General features: G+C 42.6%; 1 protein-coding gene across 3 annotated transcripts in view; it reads left to right on the top strand.

Annotated features, from left to right (window-relative positions):
• The first annotated feature begins 998 nt into the window (after window positions 1-998).
• The window catches only part of ARHGAP32 (Rho GTPase activating protein 32), a 416,149-nt gene continuing 394,873 nt past the window's right edge, over window positions 999-22,274 (top strand). For 2 of the 3 annotated variants that reach the window (XM_078849912.1, XM_078849913.1), the window contains exon 1: window positions 1,053-1,387. In XM_078849912.1, coding sequence (XP_078706038.1) covers window positions 1,377-1,387 — 11 coding nt within the window. In that variant the 5' untranslated portion in view covers window positions 1,053-1,376. The other variant, XM_078849914.1, reaches the window with a different exon arrangement.

The raw sequence follows: 22,274 nt of genomic DNA, 5'->3' as shown, positions 1-22,274 counted from the left end.
ACAGCCCCCACACAACTACTCCCCGTAGTGCCCCCACACAACTACTCCCCATAGAGTCCAGCTCGTCCCACACAGCCCCCCACCTTCCCAGTGCCCAGCTCCACATACAGCCCCCACACAACTGCCCCCCATAGTGCCCAGCTCCTCCCATACAGCCCCCATCACCCCAGTGCCCACACAGACCCCCAACACCCTAGTGCCCAGCTCCTCCCACAGAACCCCCCACCTTCCCAGTGCCCGCTCCCCATACAGCCCCCGGCACAACTACTCCCCGTAGTGCCCAACTCCTCCCACACAGCCCCCCAACACCCTAGTGCCCAGCTCCTGCCACACAGCCCCCCACCTTCCCAGTGCTCAGCTCCCCATACAGCCCCCCACCGTCCCAGTGCCCAGCTCCCCATACAACTACTCCCTGTAGTGCCCCCACACAACTACTCCCCATAGAGCCCAGCTCGTCCCACACAGCCCCCCACCGTCCCAGTGCCCAGCTCCACATACAGCCCGCACACAACTACTCCCCATAGAGCCCAGCTCGTCCCACACAGCCCCCCACCTTCCCAGTGCCCAGCTCCCCACACAGCCCCCCACCGTCCCAGTGCCCAGCTCCCCCTACAGTCCCCACACAACTGCCCCCCCCATAGTGCCCGGCTCCTCCCATACAGCCCCGCAGCCCCCCAGCGCCCAGCCCCCTCCCTCTCCCACAGAGATCCCCCGTCTCCGCAGCGCCCGGCCCCCCAGCCCGGCTCCCGCACCTCCCGCGAGGGCGGGGCGGGGCTCCCGGCCCGGCGTGCGCGTGGGCGCCCCCCCGCCTCCTCCTGCCCTGGCGCGGCCGCTCGCCGCCCGGACGGTTCCCCCAGGCAGCGCGCGGAGCCGCCGGCCCAGCTCGCTCACCACCCCCCCCCCCAACGTCTCAGGGGTCCAGCCCGCGCGGAGCCCGCCTGGCCGGGGCGGCAGGATGCGGCGCGCCGGGGGCCCGGCCGGGCCCGGCCGCTAGGCGGGGGCGGAGCGCGGCCCGGGCGCCGCGGCGGGGCGAGGTAAGCGGGCAGGGGCGGCGGCGGCGGCGGGAGGGGGGTGTCTCCCGGGCAGCCCGGCTTGGCGCCCCCCGCGCCTGGGAGCCCCGAAAGGGGCCGCGGGCCGCTCCCGGGGTAGGAGCCCCGGCGCTGTTAGGTCAGGCGGGGCTAGAAATCCTGCATTGTGCCAGGGTCGCGCCGGCAGAGCCCGCCTGTGAGGCGCGGCGCTGGTTGCCGCGAGGAAAGGGGCCGGAGTCGCTGAATTTTTGTTGGCCTCTGCCTGGCTCATTCGTGCGCAGCGAGCAGGCGTAGAAGGAAAGTCCCTGCCCTGGCGAGCTGCAATCTGCCCTTCTCGGGCTAGAATTGATGCTTTGGAGGTAAGAAAAACCTCGCTTTTTACGAGGGCTTCCGCGCGGTTCTCCTGCGGCGACTCAGTGCCCTTTGCCGTGACTCCGTGATAAGCTTTTATTGAATTCTAGCTTGTTTTTTGTGTGTTCCCCAAGCGTTTGCCCTGTTGACTCTGGGTAATGTCAATATTTCTTTTGTTGTTTATAAATAAATCTGAATGTTCAGGCACAGCTAGTGCATTGTATACTCTTTTCTGTTTGTAAAAAAAAAACAAAACAAAAACAAAGTTTGTTTTGTATTTATCTTCAACTCCTGGCTCTTGCTTTTGAGTCTTTCTGTCTAGTCCCCATCGCGGGCTCCTCAGTAGGCAGATTTCAGAGGAGCAGCCGTGTTAGTCTGTATCGGCAAAAAGAAAAGGAGGACTTGTGGCACCCCTTAGAGACTAACCCATTTATTTGAGCATGAGCTTTCGTGAGCTACAGCTCACTTCATCGGATGCAACTCACATCTGATGAAGTGAGCTGTAGCTCAGGAAAGCTTATGCTCCAATAAATGGGTTAGTCTCTCAGGTGCCACAAGTCCTCCTTTTCTTTTTTCAGTAAGCAGAGGAGCAGCATCTCTAGATGCAATAAAAGTTTAAACCCCAGGAGATTATTTGTTAAGAAAGGGATAATTGGGATTTGAAAGTGCATGCGTTTAATGATAATGCTTTTTAAACATTGGAAAGACAGCATTGTACTCTTTGGCTAACATGCAGCTTCTATGATACGTTTCTACATAGCTCTTCCTTTTTTTATTGTTTAAAGTGTCCTTTTTGATATTTTTAAATTGGTTTCTTCTGAGAGTTTTTTTAGTTCTTTTCAGCTGCATTCAACATCCACAAACTTTCTTGGATTATTAGGGCATTTTATAGTCAAGATCTGTGCTATGAAAAACACACAATATGGAACTACACTAAATGGGCATCTCACTGTTCACACGCACAAATTTTTGAGAGAGAGTGTGTTAAATCAGTAGGCATTCCTCAGTTAGCTTTCATATTGAATTTGAAGCACTTCTACTGACTTTAGTATTTGAGGAAAAAAATAGAAATTTTGGGCTCAGTCATTGAAGGTGCTGGGTTGAGTTGGGCAATTGCTTCTGTCTGAGCATAAAGGAAATTGGGAGTTTAATTGCTGTTGAGACCTCTACGGAGCATTTTCAAGGCTGTCAGCGTGTTCTGATTCTTTCCCTGGCTTTGGCACTTACCCAGACTTAAAGTCCTGTCTCCTTCCGCTTTTGCCTGGAGCCCTGCTCTATTGCATCAAACTGAACATATGTGCTGATACTTATAGACTACAATAATTTTTCTTCCTTCCCCATTTCTTACCCCCTCCTTTCCATCTGAGCCAGTGCAACAAAACAGCACTTTGGACAGAGACTCTGGAGGCCTTAGCTGGGGACATGAGCCCAGTTTACTGTAATGGCTAATATTGTGTATGCTGGGAGTGCTATTAAGTGGAATGAAGGAAATGGCAAGTAGAAAGTTCTCTTAAGTTATATAACTGTTGAATTTTTATAGAAGAAAGTTAAAAATAAATTGTATTTTCCAGTGTGGTAAGAACATTCTTCTTTCACTGATACAGGCTCCTGAGCTTGGGCTTCCAAGGCTGTTGTAACAATGCCTATTCAAAATGTTCAAATCATGGTAGTGGACTTGAGGATTGAGCATGGGATAAATGCATCCATTTTCTTAGGATAGACACAGACCTCCTAACATGCTTATTTAGTATCATACAATTTATTTCCTTCCACACAGATGTCTTTTTATTCCAGTTTTGCAAATATGTGCTTGCTCCCCCTAGGCAATTTATTTTGACTAATAATATGTCAAATATTTTGAGTAATATGTCATACACTTTTTTTTTTATTATTATTGTACTCATTATAGTAAGCAAGTTGATTTTGAGCCTAGGCTGCTAAATTTTCATGACCGTTTTCCAAGGCCATTTTATGCAATATCACAATCTATTCTTGTCTGTTTGATGGATTTATAAAGTTTGAACATATTGTAACCATCTGGAAGAATCAAAAATTATTCCTTTGAGGGTATTTAATGATGGGGAAGCTAAAAGGAGAAAAATAGAGTGACAGTCTTGCAGTATGCATTGTAGAAGACCTAGTGTTTGGAGGCAATTACATAATTAAAACAATAATGCGGTGTACATAATGTACTGGAATATTGCTGCATTGACAGAAGCAAATTAGTTTAACTGAATTAACTTGCAGTTCAATATTGCAGCATGCTCTCTTGATATGAAAACTGTGTGCTCAAAATAAAGTTGCTGGTCAAGTGTTTGAAGTTGCCAGTGAAATTTGAGAATGATCTGCACAGTTGTCACGTGGGCACCTATCTTAATCCGAATGGCCACTAACCTTTACCTTTATGCATGTTGTTAACAAGACATTGAAGTATAATATGTCACCTGAAAATGGATCATAAACTGTAACTGTCCTTCCTGGATTTTAGATTTGAGGTTTCCTGTGATGGGAAGTAGGCATAAATACAATTGTCCTTGAACATCCGGGGAAAAAAACAACCTGACTGTGACAGCAGTTAGGTTGTGGAATAGACTCCCAAGGAAAGTGGTGGAATCTCTTTGCTTGGGACGTCTTATGTCTTTGCTTGGATAAAGCACTAATAGGGAACAGTCCTTCATTGGCTGTTATCCCTGGTGCTCATATAGCACAGACATATTTGAGAAGCAAATATTTTGCCATTTGAATGCACTAGATTGCACCAAATGTCAAAACGTATCATGGGAGAGGATCCCCGTGACTTTCCTCTCCATTTCAAAATATGCAAGTTGGACACTGTGTTATGCTTTCAGTATATTCAGCGTATCTTTCAGGAACCAAGGTATAATATTTCCAAAAATATGTGTTTGGTAGGTGGTGCTCCCTTCTTGCTTATGGTCATGAGAGAGAGTTTGTTTAAAGGAGAAAAATATGAATGGACTCCAATCCTCATCAAACAAGTGCCCCGAGGTTGCTGGTTTCATTGTGAATGGGGTGACTATTTTAATTGCAGATGCCTGATAAAATATTGGCAGCACATCGTGTGTAATAGTTCCTTTCCATCTCCACTGTTCGTGAGGTTTGTAAGAGTTATTGCTCTCGGTTGTTAGTTACGAGACATTTAGGATGATTCAAGGTCTGCCAGCACACTGCTGAGTAATGGAGAGGTATAAAATGGTGGAAGGTTTAAAGAGACATTAGTAAATTTTTCTTTTAAAAACCTGAGGGGATTTTCTTTTAAAAACTTGAGTGGTTCATGTGGGCCTATACCCGTGTGGCATCAGCTAGGGATAATGTGGACATGTGCTTTATAAGCTTCCTCACACAGCTGTACCCCTCTACCTCAATCCTGACTCTTAGTACTCCCTTCTATTCCAGTCGTGGGACTTGAGTGAGCTGAGGCAGTCATAATGTGTTATTGCTTATTTGGTAACTTTATTATGGACTTGAATGGGGTGGGGGCTGGGATGAATTCCACTAAATTCATATTTCCCCACATGACCTAAGTAAGAACTTGAACTCTGCATCAGTAACTATATGCTAACCCAGAGCTCTACTTGGTTGAAATTATTCATTTGTACTATTAACATTTAAAATGTTTAAAGTAGGTAATTGAGAGAGGTGAAAACAAATAGGTGTCTTTTGATTGTTCTTGATGTGTTAGGCAGAACCAGTAAAATGACTTAATTATTGTGGAGGAAAAAATCAATTTTAAATACTCATGGTAAGTGGAGGAGTAGGAAGGCAGAGGGGAGCTAGCATTGTTCAGTTCATGGGGCATTGTACTGCTAGTCGGGAGACCTGGATTTTATTCCTACCTCTGCCAGCGACTGCTTGTGTTCCTGCCTCGGTTTCTCCATCTGAAAATTGAGACAGTGCTATTTACCCAGCTTTGTAAAGCACTATAAGAGGTATAGATGAAAAAACTCGTGTGTGTGTGAAAATGAATATAAAGTTTGAGCAGAATTTTTATTTCCAAGAGATAAAATTTCAGTTAATAGAAAAGTCTGAGTTTTACTTATTAAAGCTTTAAGTTTTGCGTGTTACAGAAACTTTTATACATGGTGTAAGCCCCTTGTTAGCTGGCGCCTACGCGAGTGCAGAGATCCACCCTCATGGACTAGGTTACCACATTCGGTCAGTCACTGGTTGGTTGTGGGACTATTACCAGACCTTTCTGAGTTTTATTTAAGTTGCTTTCTCTGCTGCTGTGATCCATGTGTACTTTACTAGACCATCATATCATATTCATAGTACATTTTGTGTTGTAATATGTTTCATCCTTGAGAAGTGAGTATGAAGTAAATACAAACTGCCCTTTCAGCTAGTTACCAAATTGGATTTACTTCACCAGTGGTGGACAGAAGATAATCATGTTTAAGCTTGTGTTGACTTTTTCAATCTGATTTTCTCCAGGAAGAAAAATTATTACCTAGTCATGAAATGCATTGTTAATTAGCTACTGATTGTTTAAGTTGATAAACACTGTAATCAACCAAATACATTCTCCATATATACTGTACTTGTGTGCTTATTCGTGTATCTAGTTTGTTAGTTTAAGCACAGCAGTAACTACTAAGAGGTTAATGAATGAGATAGAATTGATATTATTTTGAATATTCACATATTAACCATAGGTATAGGTATTATGTGCTCACTCAAAATTTAATATTGTTGGGCAAGATTCTCATTTCAGTTATGCAGGTGTATGTGTGAAGTAGCTATGTATTTGCAGTGGTGAAATTGAGATCAGAAACTATCCCTGTGGCTTTCATAGACAAATAATAATTTTATTGCTTTAGCTTATTTTAAAAATCCACATTTGTATTCCTGTCTGGCTTCTGTGGCTGCATAGGCTGTGGCTTCTGACCAGCTCATCTTATTGTTGGCGGTTTGTGGTAGGACTGCTAACTGAAACAACATTTCAACATACATTACTGATCAATGAACTGCTGTGTTGCTCAGTATATTGTCTTTGCAGCTTCTCTGTTACGATTACATTAAAAACAATTTAAAATGATCATTCTTTTGTAGCTGTTACAGTAATGTTAGAAACTGGAAGATTATGGATCTGAGTGTCACTTCAAAGAGCTGAATTCTGTTTCAGGTTCTGCCACTAATACATTCTAAGAGACGTTGGGCAAAATCACTTTGCCTCTCTTTAACGCAGTTTCCTCATCTATAAAGAAGGCAGATAATGATCTATATCTACCTTTTTGTAAAGTGCTTTGAGATATATGGAAGAAAAATGCTATGCTGTGTGTTTTATTATTATATACTAATTGGCAAATCGAAGTAATCAGTCTTGTTAAAAGGTTTCAGAGTAACAGTCGTGTTAGTCTGTATTCGCAAAAAGAAAAGGAGTACTTGTGGCACCTTAGAGACTAACCAATTTATTTGAGCATGAGCTTTCGTGAGCTACAGCTCACTTCATCGGATGCATATCGTGGAAACTGCAGAAAACATTATATACACCTGTGTATATAATGTTTTCTGCAGTTTCCACGGTATATGTATATAATGTTTTCTGCAGTTTCCACGGTATGCATCCGATGAAGTGAGCTGTAGCTCACGAAAGCTCATGCTCAAATAAATTGGTTAGTCTCTAAGGTGCCACAAGTACTCCTTTTCTTTTAGTCTTGTTAAAAGTTACCCTTAGTTGTATTAGCTTGTTACGAGCAGTTTTAATATTCCCTCCTGAGGAGAACTGTGTTTAATCTTCTGTGTAGCTCGTTATTGGAGTTATATTGATCACTTGCTAAACAAATCTCTTAAGTTTTAAAGTTAACTTTTCTATTGGATTATAAAGATTTCTGGGGCTCACTTAAGCAAGATACTTAGGGCTCGTCTACGCAGACAGCACTGCAGCTTGTCTGGTGAGGATGTGCTATGCCAACAGGAGAGAACTCTCTCCTGTTGGCATAATAAAACCACCTCCATGAGTGGCAGTAGCTGTATTAGTGGGGGCAGCTCTCCTGACAACATAGCACTGTCCACACCAGTTCGTATGTCAGTGTAACTTGTATCGCTTAGGGGGGTGGTTTATTCGCACCTCTGAGTGATACAAGTTATGCCGACATAAACTGTACTGTAGACATAGCCTTAGACTTTAAATTGCCTTGATTAGCAGAGCAAATTGCCTCATAGAATGCTTGCTGCTAATCAAGAAGCAGTTTTCTCTAATTTATTTTGCTAACTATGTTATCTGAAAATGATCAGATGAATTCTTCAGTCACTGTGCCATATCGCAGTCACATGGGAGCACACTGGAAAAATAGACACAGTGCTTAGTGTTAGAGAAGAAGTTGGATGTCTTTTGGCACCAGCGTGAAAACAAGACAGAGGCAGCAGGATTTTGGAGACGGAACTGGTTTGATTCTTTCAACTGGAGCTGTCGCATTGCAGGCTGACGTCACGCAAGGGGAGGAGAAGAGAGAAAAAAATACAGGCAAAGCAGGTAGGAGAAGAAAACAATATGGATATAGAAGGCAGCCTGTGAGGGGAGGGGAAGGAACTTATTTAATTTAGGAAAAACTCACTGGGAAGAGACTTTGGGGAAGTTAGGACCAAATTTTCGAAGTCTTATTTCGTCACCTAAAATGCAGTTAATCTCCTGGTGGGATTTTCAGAAGTGTCTAGGTGCCTTCATTTCAATAGGATTTGGGTGCTTAATTGCTTTTAAAAATCCCACTAGGAGCTTATCTAATAAATGAAAATCTGGCCCCTACTGTTTCCTGGAAGTGAGATGTATGTTTCGTTATGTAAGTATAAACATTGGTCACATCAACCTGGTGCTGGAAAAAAAAGATATGACTGCCCTAGGCCAGGTCTGCTCTAGGGCACTTTGCCCGTTCCTAGTGTAGACTCCGTTTATACCAGCAGAACAGTGATTTTTGCCAGCATAGCTTATTCTACGTTTCCCCCCCCCCCCCCCCCCAAGTGAAACAAGCTATACTGGCAAATGTTTAGTTTTGCCAGTATCACTGCATCTATACTGGGTGCTTTTACTGGCATATCTATGTCGGTCAAAGATCACATCTCTTCACACCCTTGAGCAACATTTGTATGCCAGCGGAATTCTATAGCGCTGATGTAGCCTCAGTCAAATGGTGACTTGATTGTGTCCTATTGAAGTTCTTGGGAGGTTTTTTTGTTAACTAAAGTGGGAATGGAAGCAGGGTTGCAGTGAGGAAAATGTACTTAAGACAGTGTTCAGAAAGGGTTTGTCTGCTTGTTGGTAGAGCCCTTGTATGTTTGCTGGGCTTTACCCTTTTACTCTTTTGATTATGAATGCCTACCTTTGATTTCACAATAGCTAATCTATAATGCTGTATTTTTAAAATTGCTTTGATATCTTTTGTGTTGTACTTCTTGGGAGATGCATGTCTAGAGAGTTCACTCACCTCTGCTAGGAACAATTAGTCTTTTTAAAAGTGTAGTCTGAATATATATTGTTTTTAAATTCAGGAAGCTTTTTCTTTTACTTAAAATGGCAGTTAAAAAATTCTATTAGACTCTTAAAAAAACAAACAAACAAAAACGAGGAGTTCTTAGTCTCTAAGGTGTCACAAGGACTCCTCATTGTTTTGCTGATACAGGCTTAACACGGCTACCACTCTGAAACCTATTAGACTCTAGAAACTATTGGGTAAACTTGTTTTTTCCTTTTAAAAAAAAAACATTTAAAATTGCAATTGAAATGACTGACAGTATATTTCAAAATATTGTTAAAACTTCCGTACCTGGAACTGAGGAAGTGTGATTATAGTTGAGCAACTTCTTGCAATAACTTGCAAAATGTTGTTTTGAGTTACATTATTTATATACAGGATTTTTCCTTTCTAGAATAAGTTTGTGTGTATACATATGTGTGTGTGTGTGTATAGAATGCTTATGTTTTAAGACAATTGCATTTTTAAAAAATATTGCAAATACACTATTTAAAAAGTCACCATCACAGACTTGTCACTTTATTTTTTTACTCTAAAATAAGTGAGATTTATGGTATAAAAATATGAATGAGTGAACAATAATTTAAAAAAATGTGTTCAGGAAAAAGAGCATTTCTTAAACACCATGATGTTAAATATTTCTTAAAAAATAATCTACAATAGATTCTTCCTGCACATTTATGTTCACGTAGAAGTGTAATATGTGTTCTTGCAGTTGACTCAATAAACAATAATTGCTTTTATTTCATAGAGTATTCTGATGATTTATTGCTGAAGTGTAAATGAGATTCCAGAGTCCTTCAGTTGATTGATGCACATGCAAGCCTCAGATGTAAAGTTCAGTCATTGTAACTGCTGCAGCTTATTTCATTGAAGAAACAGGAACAAAAGTTTGTTTGTAACTGCCATTAGAATTGAGTACAAAGGCTCCAGTGACCTTTGAACCTTTGTGGCTGTGCATCTGACGGAGGATTGTTAACGAATGGGAAAAGCTGCCAGGAGACCAGAGATCTGCTTTTCCTGCGACTTTCTATAGCATTGTTCAATGATCTTATATTAAGAAAAAAAAATCTGTTAATTGGATGAAATTCTTACTTGGTTTTCATACAAAGTCAGTACCAACCACACCCTGATTTGATATTGACATATAAAAGCACTGTCCTTTAAAATGATTTCTTCTGTTGCAGGGAAGAGTAAAACAAATGGCTACACCTTTGTCTGCTTTAAAAGAAGTTTTGAAGATGGTTACATTCCTAATATTCCCACTTTATTTTTTTGCATGTTTTTTTTTTTGCTCAAGTGCTGGTCATGGAAACTTTTTTTCCCCTTGTACATTTAGCTCATGCTAATTTCTTAGCTATTTTACTTTCTCTAATATGGTTATCACTCATAACCAGCCAGTGTAAACAGGAATATTTGGAAAAAAGAAAAGGAGTACTTGTGGCACCTTAGAGACTAACCAATTTATTTGAGCATGAGCTTTCGTGAGCTACAGCTCACTTCATCGGATGCATACCGTGGAAACTGCAGCAGACTTTATATACACACAGAGATCATAAAACAATACCTGGGGTGGGTGAGAAAACCTGGGGGGGGGTGAGAAAACCTGGATTTGTGCTGGAAATGGCCACCTTGATTATCATGCACATTGTAGGGAGAGTGGTCACTTTGGATGAGCTATTACCAGCAGGATAGTGAGTTTGTGTGTGTGTTTTTTGGAGGGGGTTGAGGGGGTGAGAGAACCTGGATTTGTGCAGGAAATGGCCCACCTTGATTATCATACACATTTTAAAGAGAGTGGTCACTTTGGATGGGCTATTACCAGCAGGAGAGTGAGTTTTTGTGTGTGTGTGTGGGGGGGGGGGGGGGTGGAGGGTGAGAAAACCTGGATTTGTGCTGGAAATGGCCCAACTTGATGATCACTTTAGATAAGCTATTACCAGCAGGACAGTGGGGTGGGAGGAGGTATTGTTTTATGATCTCTGTGTGTATATAAAGTCTGCTGCAGTTTCCATGGTATGCATCCGATGAAGTGAGCTGTAGCTCACGAAAGCTCATGCTCAAATAAATTGGTTAGTCTCTAAGGTGCCACAAGTCCTCCTTTTCTTTTTGCGAATACAGACTAACACGGCTGTTACTCTGAAAGGAATATTTGGTGTTCTGATTTCATCACTACCTTTCTATACCAAGGGTGGGCTGGCTTATTGGCTGTGTCCTGTCTCCAGCAAGTGGAAGCAGTATCTTGGCTGGCTGTAAGAGGTAATTTGTAGACTACACAAAGGTAAAATATGTCATACAGGCTTCAGGGTAGTATGGGCTATGTTGGGGCAATAGGAGCTTCTTTTATCGCTTATTCATGCAGAGCAAGACCATCCCCTTTGTGCAAGAGTGTAGGGTTTGAGTAAGGAACTTTTAGAAAGACAGGCTTTGAGTTAATGTACTGTGTGTTTTTCATTTTTGATTGCTCACTTGTAGTTCTTGGCGTATGTTTGCGTGTGTACACGTACGCATGTGTGTATAATCTATCCACCTTCTTCAGAAGAAATATTTGATTTTTCCTGGGTTGTTCAGATATGGGGAGGAGGGGTACGATTACCCCCTTCAGCCTTTGAGGGATGGAGAGCAGTTCAGCTCCAAAACCCATGGCTCTCGAGATCTGCAGGAGGCCGGATCTGTCTGAGTGGGGGCAGTGTGCTGGTTCTGGGGTCCTCTGCCCATTCCCTGCATTCCCCCAGAGTATAGCTCCATCAGAGGGTGACTGCATTAGTTCACAGGGGTGTGGCTCCCAGGCAACTGCAGCTAGATTGGCCCTGAACGTTATCAGTCGGGTATTTTTTGCAATTTGAATCAGTCACCAAGAAACTATTAATTGTATCCTCGCCATGCTGCAGAAATCTGACAAAAGAACAGGAGTGGCAGGCAGAAATATTATAAACAGATCAGCATTACAAGCACTGGTCCCTGTTATTGCTTCAGATGGAGTGAATTGCATTTAGTTCATGGGCACAAGTTGTTGGGAATTTTCCGACCGGTTGCTCCTCGAAGGTGTGGACGGAACTTTGAATGGTAATTTGGAGAAAGTATTTAACATCTGTGGATTTGCATGATGATTGCCTCACCATGCTTGTCCTCTTTTAGCAGGATTAAAAAAAAAAAAAAAAAAAAGGATTAGGCAATGCCGTGGTTAACAAGAACATCCAGAGTTGCTATAAGAAATTATTTTAAAAGTCCTAGGCTTATGGAATGGATATAAAGTCTCTTGTTCTAGGGCATAAGTCAACCTCTAACTATTGGGATTTGGAGGCTACTTTCCCTGGGGGTAGGTTATCCAATAATTGGCCATTTCTTCCACCTTCCTCTGAAGCACTTGTTAATGGTCAGCATTGGTGAGACTGTACTGGATTAAGTGGACCATTGCTCTGTATAGCCCTTCAAATCCGTGGACCATTTTTGTGGATCATGGATCTGATGCAGATACACATTTTGTATCTGTGCCGGGCTCTATTGATCTGACCCAATATGGCAGTTCCTTTGTTGAATAAGAAACAACTCACCAAATGATAACCAAGGATCCAAGATTCTATCTTATCAACTGACCTTTACAAATGCCAGAGGCAGGGGCTGGATTTTACAGCATGTGCAGAAAGCTATTTCCAGACCCTGACATACCAAGACAAGAGGGTCAATTCCAGAAGCTACCTTCTTGATAAACCGGAGAAGCAGGTGCTTGAAGTTTTCCCAGCAGGAAGTGACTTGAAAACAAACTTTAACTGGTATACATTTGATTAGAAAACCTGCTAGACAAGTACAAAACAAGTCAAATCAAAACCTGAATGAAACAAGCAAACAAAATAAATTGGACGTATATCAGATAAGAACTGACAATATGCTAAGTGAAATAAAAGGTTCCTGCAATTTGCCCTGAAATTTTGCAAATCCATCTGGACTGCAGTGGGGAATAAATCTCAAAGGTGGTACTTCAGCTGAGAGTGCCATGAGCCGTATGAACATCTGCCACATGAACTGCATAAAAAAAGGTCCTTAGGATTCTTGGTTAACTCTGTGTGGTAAATGTTACATTATTCCAATGAGTTGTCTGAGGTTACCGTTTTGCACCTTCCAGAACATCTTTACCGAGCCCAGAAGGAAGCTTTTTCATTGCATCACCCACTTCCATCTAATGTGTTCCCTGCTTCCATCAAACACCAAGTTTCATTTTTTTTTTTAATGCATGGTTAAATTTTAAGAACTAAAGTGGAAATGAAAAATTAGAGACCTCTGGTTTAAAAATTGTCAACTCTTATTGCTAGTAACCACGTGTGTGGAGGAGGGAGACCATATAGCTGCTAAATAGAACACATTTTTCTCTTGAAAGTGTTCTAAAAAGTACAAAAGTTCACATTCTGGTATCTCCTTTAATAAGAAAATGTCACACAGATCATTGAAGAACCTTGTGATGTGGCAAGTAGGAGCTCAGGTAATTGGAATACTTTTTGGCCCTGAGCCTATCAGGTTTCAAGTACTTCCTGTGAGGAAGTTGAGGGTATCCAGTGTGTCTGATGAAGTGCTCAGCACCTGGATGGATTGGGGCCTGTGAGAGCAATATGTGTATAGACTAATATTTCTATCTTATTTATTTTGTGCATTATTACATTCCATTTCTGAGATGCTAGGGAGCTTGATTCCTTTGTACAGTTGTTTGTCTCTATTTAAATAAGGTCAGGTAAACATGCTGATGGTAGGGATATCAGGAGGGCTTTGTGTTTTGTGCTTTGTGTGGAGTGCATTTTGTTTTGATGCTTTTAATCTCACATATTCTTGGAGCAATATTGTCAGGGTACAGCTCTCCAGTGTCTGATTGGAGGTTTTAGGAAAAGAAATATAGTTTAACCAGGGTAGTATTTCTGATTTTAAAAATCTTCTATAATACTGTGGTAATTACTTGCTGGGAAGGAGGTGAAGACTAGCGAAATGTATTGGTGAATTATTTTTCCACTAAGATTCTAACAGTGGAAGCTTCTGATATGTTTAGACCTGTAGATCAGCTAAGTTCTGGCAGGTGAGGTTGGGAGGAAAATAAGTAGGTCCAAAATAAGAGTGATCTTTGTTTCCCCGTTCCATACTAACCATGCCTGCCTCCTGTAACTAAACCATGTGTAGTCTGCTAATTGAAGATCGTCTATGCAAAACCAATATTGGTAAATTTCCTGTTTGAACAAGGTTTTTTAAATTGCGGGAAAAGAGAAAAAGAGCCTCTTAGAGTGGCCATGGAAGAATCCAAAATAAGAATTCAGATCCTCATTTTGGCAAAGCACTTCAGTCCATATTTAAATTTTAGCATATGAATAATCCCTTTTGACTTGAGTGGGACTACTTGTGTACTTTAAGTATGGGCTGAAGGGCTTTGCTGAACCGGAGCCTCACTATCCGATAAGGAAAGCTTACCCTGGAAAAGAAACAAAAACAAAACAAAAAATATTGCTTGTGTTTCTTGGAGCGTTTTAAAATTCATCTTGAGGCATGTGTCTAAAGTTATCACCTCAGGTACAAAAAAGGGGATATCTGAGATGATCCCGAGCCCAAAAAACTAGATAGCTAGCAGTGTGTGTTGAGCATCCTTATGAATTTCCCCGGACAGCTACCTCAAAAAAGGGTCTACCCTGGAAAAACCTGGACAGGTAACAACCCTAGATGGGTGTAGAAATATTGATGGGGTATTGGTAACTTAAAAATTGCAGTTAGTAAATCCATAGCTTTATGGAGCACATGTCCTTTCTTACGGGGTCCCATGTAATGTTGCCTTTAGACACCAGAAGTGTGGTAGATAAATATTATCCCCATTTTGTAGATGAGGAAACTATAACACCGATTTGCCAAGGACCAAGTTGCAGGTTTTTGCTGGGATGGTTGCTCAGAAGTTCCTGGCAGCTAGTGCTGTGACTAGTTCGTTCACTGAAATCTCTCATTTAACTTGAGAAGAAATATAGCTCCAAATGCTTAAGAAAATATGTGTGTGTGTGTGCGCAAAAGTAGGTATGTGACTTGCATATATGTTTAGCACTCATGTTTACGCAGATTGACGTTTCTCTTGTGCATAGCTCTGTGTGTGTGTGTGTGTGTGCGCGTGCACATTTCATGCAGTTCTGAAAACCTGGGCCACAGCAGTTGGATTACCTGATTAGCAAATGCATGGAGCATCTACTAATGGCTTGGAATCTGAAGAACCCGCACTATATTATATATTATTGTATTATTTAATGTGCAGTTGGAGACATGAAGAGCCTTGCAATTCAGTTTAACGAATACTTGCTAGTGTAATATCCAGTTAAAATAAGAGGGAGAGCAAGAAATGATATAGCTGTTCAATTTTCAGAGTTGCTTCTAGGTAATCAGCTGTTAATTTGCACTGTACACCAGAGATGTGGGGGACCTGCAATCTGCTTGGGGAGTATGAAGTAGGAATAACAGAATAAAAATAAGAGTGTTCAGTCCATCTGGAGAGATGACTCATCAGTGAATAGTATTTAAAGGCAGTGATCATTGTAAATAACTTTGTGCTGTCGGTGTCTGGAAGAGAACAGTTTAACTTCTTAAACAAGGGTATTTTTCACAAGCAAAAGGAAGAGAAGTATTCTTGTATAATATCATTGGGTGTTTGTTGCTCCTGAAAGTGAGGGACTGAAAGCACTGGCTAGGGTCAGAAATACTGTGGATGTGCTATGGAAATATTTTCTGCTTCTCCCCGCAAGCTCTGCCCCAGCAGGCCGAGACCAAAGTGTGTCATATTCTTTAAAGGCTGGAACTAGACACGCATCCCAACACGCTCTGGGACACTCAAAAGTATTTAATAGCAATAGATATACACAATAAATATACAAAACTCACTTTTGTTAGTGCTCTCACCTGTATCTTGAAACTAATTCCAGGGGCAATTCCAGCCTTGGTGTAAGGATGTGCAAACTCCAGCTAGAAGTTGCATCTGTTTAGGCTAGGACTGAATTGGGTACAGGGTCTCCAAGATAGAAAGTTGGCAAGCAGGACATCTACTTCAGCTCTCGCTCTGTTGAACTATGAACTTGTTTTAATAACCACTTCTTATATATAAACTGCAGTGTCAACACGTTGGACAAAGCCTTTCACAGATGCGAGAAATGCCTGTTACGTTTAACCTTCGTGGCCGTGGCCTTGTCCTTGTGGAGAGACTTGGCTAACCACATGATGCCTCCAGCACTATGTAGGTGAAGTGCTAAAGAGGCCTTCACCTTGCTGTGATTCCAGAGCAGCTAATCATTTGGTACACATGGGCTCTGCAGATTGCTCTGTAGTGCTTTGTGGTTTTTCCCCCTTTGGTTATAAATGAAATGCAGTTTCATTTGGTATAGGTTGGCTCAAGGACAAAATGGTAATTTGACCATTTGTTTTGGGTAAAGAGGCAAATGATGTTCCCATCTGGGAGCTGTAGCAATGACATTCAAAGGTTCTGAACTAGCTGATTTTTTCCCTTGTTTTATATTGCTTTATTGAGATCCATAGCCCGCAAACATGGTTGGGAATAACTCATTGGAAAAATGAATTGCAAGCGTAAGTCTGACTACTTGTACATCTTTCCACATCTATGATGGCAGTATTCAGCTTTGTGCAACTCATTTTGGGTATGTGTACATGGCAATTAGACACCCACAGCTGGCCCATGCCACTGACTTGGGCTTGGACTGCAGGGCTGTTTAATTGCGGTGTAGACTTCTGGGCTTGGGCCGTAGTCCAAGCTCTGGACCCTGCACTCCAGCCCGAGCCTGGAAGTCTACACTTCAATTAAACAGCCCCTTAAGCTGAGCCCCACGAATCTGAGTCAGCTGCCATGGGCCAGCTGTGGGTGTCTAATTGCAGTGTAGACGTACCTTTAATGTGTGCAAAAATGTACATACAAATTTTTGCTGGCGACACTTGCATGTGCCAAAGTGCTGCCTGCCTTCTGAAAATGTATTCCTTGGTGTTGCTAGGTGAGAAACTTCATTTGTTCTGTACTTGAACTTCACAAGCCTAGACCTGCATGACCCTGCGATGAGTGTCTCATTAGATGTAGGTTTTATTTCACTTTATAGATTAAAGAGATTACTGATACGTCACACTCCTACCCAAAAGCTTTTCTGAAATTAGGAAATATGCATTTGACGTGTGTAAAGTGAAGCAAACAAATACATTTTCAAAATGCTCTTGTTCTAAACTTGCTGGATAGTACACCAATTTTTATCTGCTGTACAAAAGACTAGACAATAATTAGGTTTTAAGGTGAAATTTGAAAGATCTTTGCGATGACCATTCAAAATGCCAGTGCAGTGGAATTGTTCTTTTATTCCAGAGGGTTGCATATACTAAATTCAGACAGCCTATCTTATTTTTAAAGGTTAAGAGATGAACATTTAATTTTGGGGCAAATGTTGCCTTTTTCTTCTGTAGCTATGGACAACTCAGGTTAAGTGCAAATTCACCACATAGGGAGAGGGGTCAAAGATTTTGAAGTCCCCACTCGGGTCCATATCGCCATACCCACCTTCTAGCTGGTTAGATGCATGAGGAGAAGGCCTGCATCCAGCTTTGAATCTGCTCTATGAGGGCTGGTTCAGCTGAAGTACCCTCAGCTACCTCTCCTGTGGTGGGAAATTGTCTCAAATGATCTGTGGGGCAAGCAATAGCAGGTTGCTTTAAAACTGCTAACAGTTTAGATCTGGTTATCTCTGTAACTGTCTGGAGTTTTGAAATTAGCTTCACGTTATTTTTGAAGCTGAGAATCTGGACCAGATGGTTAAGCTAGTAATGTTCAATGATCATTAGAACTCTTTAACATTATTTAAATCACATGCACCACAGACCAAAAGCTATATATGTTACTGCAATTGTTCTCAAGCTTTTCAGGTTCTAGACCACTTTTTGAAATACAGATGCTCTTGTACTTCAGGTCTTGTTCCAAGTTGTTCAGGTTTCTTTGGTTAGGCTCTGATCCAGCAAAGCACTTGAGTCCTTTCATAATTTTATGATGTGAGTATTAAGGACTAAGTTGCCCAGGGCATTAATTGGACTGCTCACACACTTACTTACGCGCATACTCAAGTGCTCTCCTGCAGTGAGTCTTCATTTTATGTGATCTACAGTCCCAAGCGTGTTGGTGCTCAATAAATAACCTCCCATTCCTGATCTTACATCTTCCCTGTGACAGCTGTTGCGTGTGTTTTCATGAAATAATATGATGAGAGTATTAAGGAGACGAAATAATCTCTCGGTAGTGCTGTGGGGTATTGGATGTTTGGTTAGGTTCCATTGCCACTGTACGTTGGTGCTGTTCTTCCCTTCCTTGCATCCAAAATCATACATCTTTTTAGGACTGAATCCTAATATCCAGGCCTTTATTAGGGCCGTTGCCTGCAACTGCTCTGCTGCTTTAATGTTGCCAAGACACATTGCATCTTGGCACTCTCCTTCTATGTTGGCTACTCCTATTTGGCTTTACTATAGTTTAAATTTGTTCATAATTGAACACGCACACGCACTCCCAACGAATGTGTAGGAATACTACATGGTAGCAGCAGGACACCTTGTGAAAAGTGTTTCACTTGTTAGGAACATATGCCCATCAACATGGGCTTAATTCTGTGACATATGGCAGTGGTTCCCAAACTTTTTACTTAGGTGACCCACCAACTGCATTTTATCTTATTTCCCTCCCCCCCCCCTTTTTCTTTTAACCCATCATGAAGTATATGCACCCTCCGACCTGGCATTGCAACCCTAATCCCAGCCCGTTGCAGAGAAGAGGCCTAGGGGAGGGTTGGGATGTAGAGCAAGTTTGCCCTTTACTCACCCCGTAGGGAGAACCCCTGTCCCACAGGGTGGCTGGGCCTGGCTCCCTGCTCTGAGCATTGTGACCTGGAGTTTGGTGTTGCAGCACCACTCAGATTGGGCCTGGCCGCCGCTCTGTCGAGATGGAGGGGTGGCCAGGCCAAGTCTGAGTGGTGCTGCAACCCCATGTGGCAGATTGCAATATCCAGAGTGGGGAGCCGGGGCCAACCCCCTGGGACAGGAGCTGCCATTGCAGGGTGAGTGTGAGGAGGGCTCACTTTCCAAACCTCTTCTTCGCCCCCCTCACTCACCATTGCCTCCCTTCCTCACCTGGCTGGGAGAAGTGTATATTTGTCTTCCTGCATGTGAGCAGTAGCTGATATCTTCCAACAACATCCTGGCCAAATCTGTTTACATTTTACTTTTGTGTTTGTCTGACCTGCTTGTGATCCATTTTGTTGGTATTTCAGATACCTTATGGTGGTTGAAGGGTCCTCGATTCTTAAGAGTGGCTAGAAGCTATTTTAGGGCAGCATAAAGTTTCCTTATCTTTAACTGCTTCCTTCAAGGTCCTATGTCTGATTGTCTTTTATTTTCACCAACTGGAAATATGGGCTGGGAAGATAATCTGTACATTTATTGGGAAAAATAAATTATCATGAAACAAAGTTTTAAGAAATGCTGGGTTTCTGAAGGTTAAGATAGATTGGGTTAGTGGAGCTTCTGGAAAAACTGAGATTGGGGATTATGTTTGGTTTTTTATTATTCCCTAGACACATGAACAATCACAATTTAAAAGCATCAGAACAAAACAAGAAAAGATCAAATATTGTTCCTATCAAAGACTGACACTAAAACAACGTAAGAAAGGCCCTTGGGTCAGACCAGTGGTCCATCTAGCCCAGTATCCTGTCGTCCAACAGTGGCTATGGCCAGATGCTTCAGAGGGAATGAACAGAACAGGGCAATTGTCTCGTGATCCATTCTCTGTCGTCCAGTCCTAGCTTCTGGCAGTCAGAGGTTTAGGGACAACCAGAGCATAGAGTTGCAACCCTGACCATTGATAGCCATTGATGGACCTATCCTGCATGAACTTATCTAATTCTTTTTTGAACCCAGTTATACTTTTGGCCTTCACAACATCTACCTGCAGTGAGTGCCACAGGTTGACTGTGCATTGTGTGAAGAAATACTTCCTTATGTTTATTTTAAACTTGCTGTCTATTAATTTCATTGGGTTGACCCCTAGTTCTTGTGATATGTGAGTGGTAAATCACACTTCTTCATTCACTTTCTTCACAATTTTATACAGCTCTGTGATATACCCCCTTAGGTGTGTCTCTTTCAATCTGAACAGCCCCAGTCTTTTTAATATCCCCTCATATGGAAGCTGTTCCGTAGTCCTAATCATTTGTGTTGCCCTTCTCTGTGCTTTTTCCAATTCTAATATATCCTTTTTTTTGAGATGGGGCAATCAGAACTGCACACAGTATTTAAGGTGTGGGTGTACAGTGGATTTATGGCATCATATCATAATGACTTTCCTGGCCTGGGTAAAATCTTACCCGCCTTCCTCAGAAAAAAGTTTGACTAAATAGATGCACATTTTAACATGTATAGAGGATCAGCTAAGTCTGGCTCATTCAGACCAAGGGGAGGAAGTAAATTCCAGAGCAGAAGCCCCCAGCCCCCGCTGAGAACACTGCCTCTAGCCTCATTAATTACACATCTTGTGACAGTCAGCTCTGCTGTTTAGTCTGATCTCAACTCTCAGGTCAGAGTATGGAGAGGTGGATCTTGAGGATCTCCAGGATACGGACCATAAGGGTTTTAATGGGATTGCACCTTGAAATAAACTGGGAACCAGTGCAGTCTCTAGAGCACTGGTGTGATATGCCCCCATCTGACATGCTGCTAAGAAACGGGCATTGCAGTTTCCTGTTCTTGGGGAAAGGTTCATTGGGCAACGCTTGGTACAGAGCATATATCACAGTGGTTGAGTTATGGCATTGGGAGGATAACAAGGAAACTGCTGTGAGAATACAATTTCAGCTCTATTACAATCCCACTGTAGAACCAGAAAACATCTGACTGGTGAGAATGAAAGCTGGATTTTACCCTGCGAAGTTAGGGTTTTACTTTGGAAGTCACATTTCTCTAATGCATACTATAATCCTTCTGTACCAAGAATAGACTAACAGCACCTGAATAGCTTAAGAAATTGCCGAGGGGGACCTGGCTGTTTAGCCTGATTCTGTTGTCACTTACCCTACTGTAAATTGGGAGCAAGCCCATTGAAGTGTGTTGAATACATGCTGGTATAAAACTGCTGAGAGATCAGGATTGGCCCCCTTACTTTTATATCTAGCTCATTGGTTCCCTGTAGTTGGCTGACCAGACTTCTAACGAGAGCTTCGTTTTAAGAGACAAGAATAAGTGTTCATCTTTTCTATTTTATCTTCATTTCATTGAACAAAATGATGGTGGTCTAGTTTAAAGTAATAGGTTAAAAAAAACCCTTCATGTGTTAAACATAATGGTGGCAGTAGATAGATCCAAGGTGAATTTGTAAAGGGTCCCCACCCACAGAATCACACAGAATCACAGAATATCAGGGTTGGAAGGGACCGCAGGAGACCACCACCTCTCAGAATATATTGGAGGGCAATGAGGGTCTTGTCTGGGCTTTTAAGGCAAACAGTAAGAAATGCCTGGAGATGGGCTTCATTGTTTCTTGTCTTTCACTCAGATTGTAAGCTCTTTGAGTCAGAGATTTTCTTCTTCTTCTGTTTGTACAGTAACTAGAACGATGGGACCATGGTTCGTAACGGGGAATCTACCGCAATACAAATAATAAGTCAGATACACAGATGTGGGTGCCTCTGGGTATTCCACATTCCAAAATTAAGCCAATCACAACGTACAGGTGAAATAAAATAAAACTGAGCTGATGGAACTTATGAGTTAAGTGACTTACATATTTAAAGCCAAGTCTTGCAGATTTTCCTCAGGTGGAGCTTCTGTTGGCTTTGGGGGTTTTACCGGAGAACAAACTGTGTTACTTAGACCAGTGTTTTTCAAGTTCGGGTTGTGACCCAGTACTGGGTCGCAGCATGTAATGCACTAGGTCACTCTGGTCAGCACCGTCGACTGGGATGTTAAAAGTCCAGTCGGTAGTGCTGCCCAGCCAAGGCAGGCTAGTGCCTACCTGTTCCAACACCGAGCTGCGCCCCAGAAGCAGTGCAGCTTCTATGTGCTCCCCCGCCCTGAGCACTGGCTCCGCACTCCATTTGGCTGGGAACCGGCCAATGGGAATGGTGTGGGGGGAAGGGTGCCTGTGGGCGAGAGCCGCACGGAGCTGCTTGCATGCCTCCGCCTCGGAGCTGGACCTGCTGCTGGTGACTTCTGGGGCTCAGCACAGTCTGTGGTGCCAGGACAGACAGGAAACATGCCTCTGGACCCCGGCTGTGCAGCTGACTGGGAGCCACCGGCCGTAAGTCTGTGCCCCATGCCCTGATCCCCTGCCCCAGCCCTGATCCCCCCCAAACCCCTCATCCCTGGCCCCACTCCAGAG

The sequence above is a fragment of the Lepidochelys kempii genome, chromosome 22, assembly GCF_965140285.1.
Source record: "Lepidochelys kempii isolate rLepKem1 chromosome 22, rLepKem1.hap1, whole genome shotgun sequence".
Lineage (NCBI taxonomy): Eukaryota > Metazoa > Chordata > Testudines > Cheloniidae > Lepidochelys > Lepidochelys kempii.
This window is presented reverse-complemented; position numbering and strand designations above follow the sequence as displayed.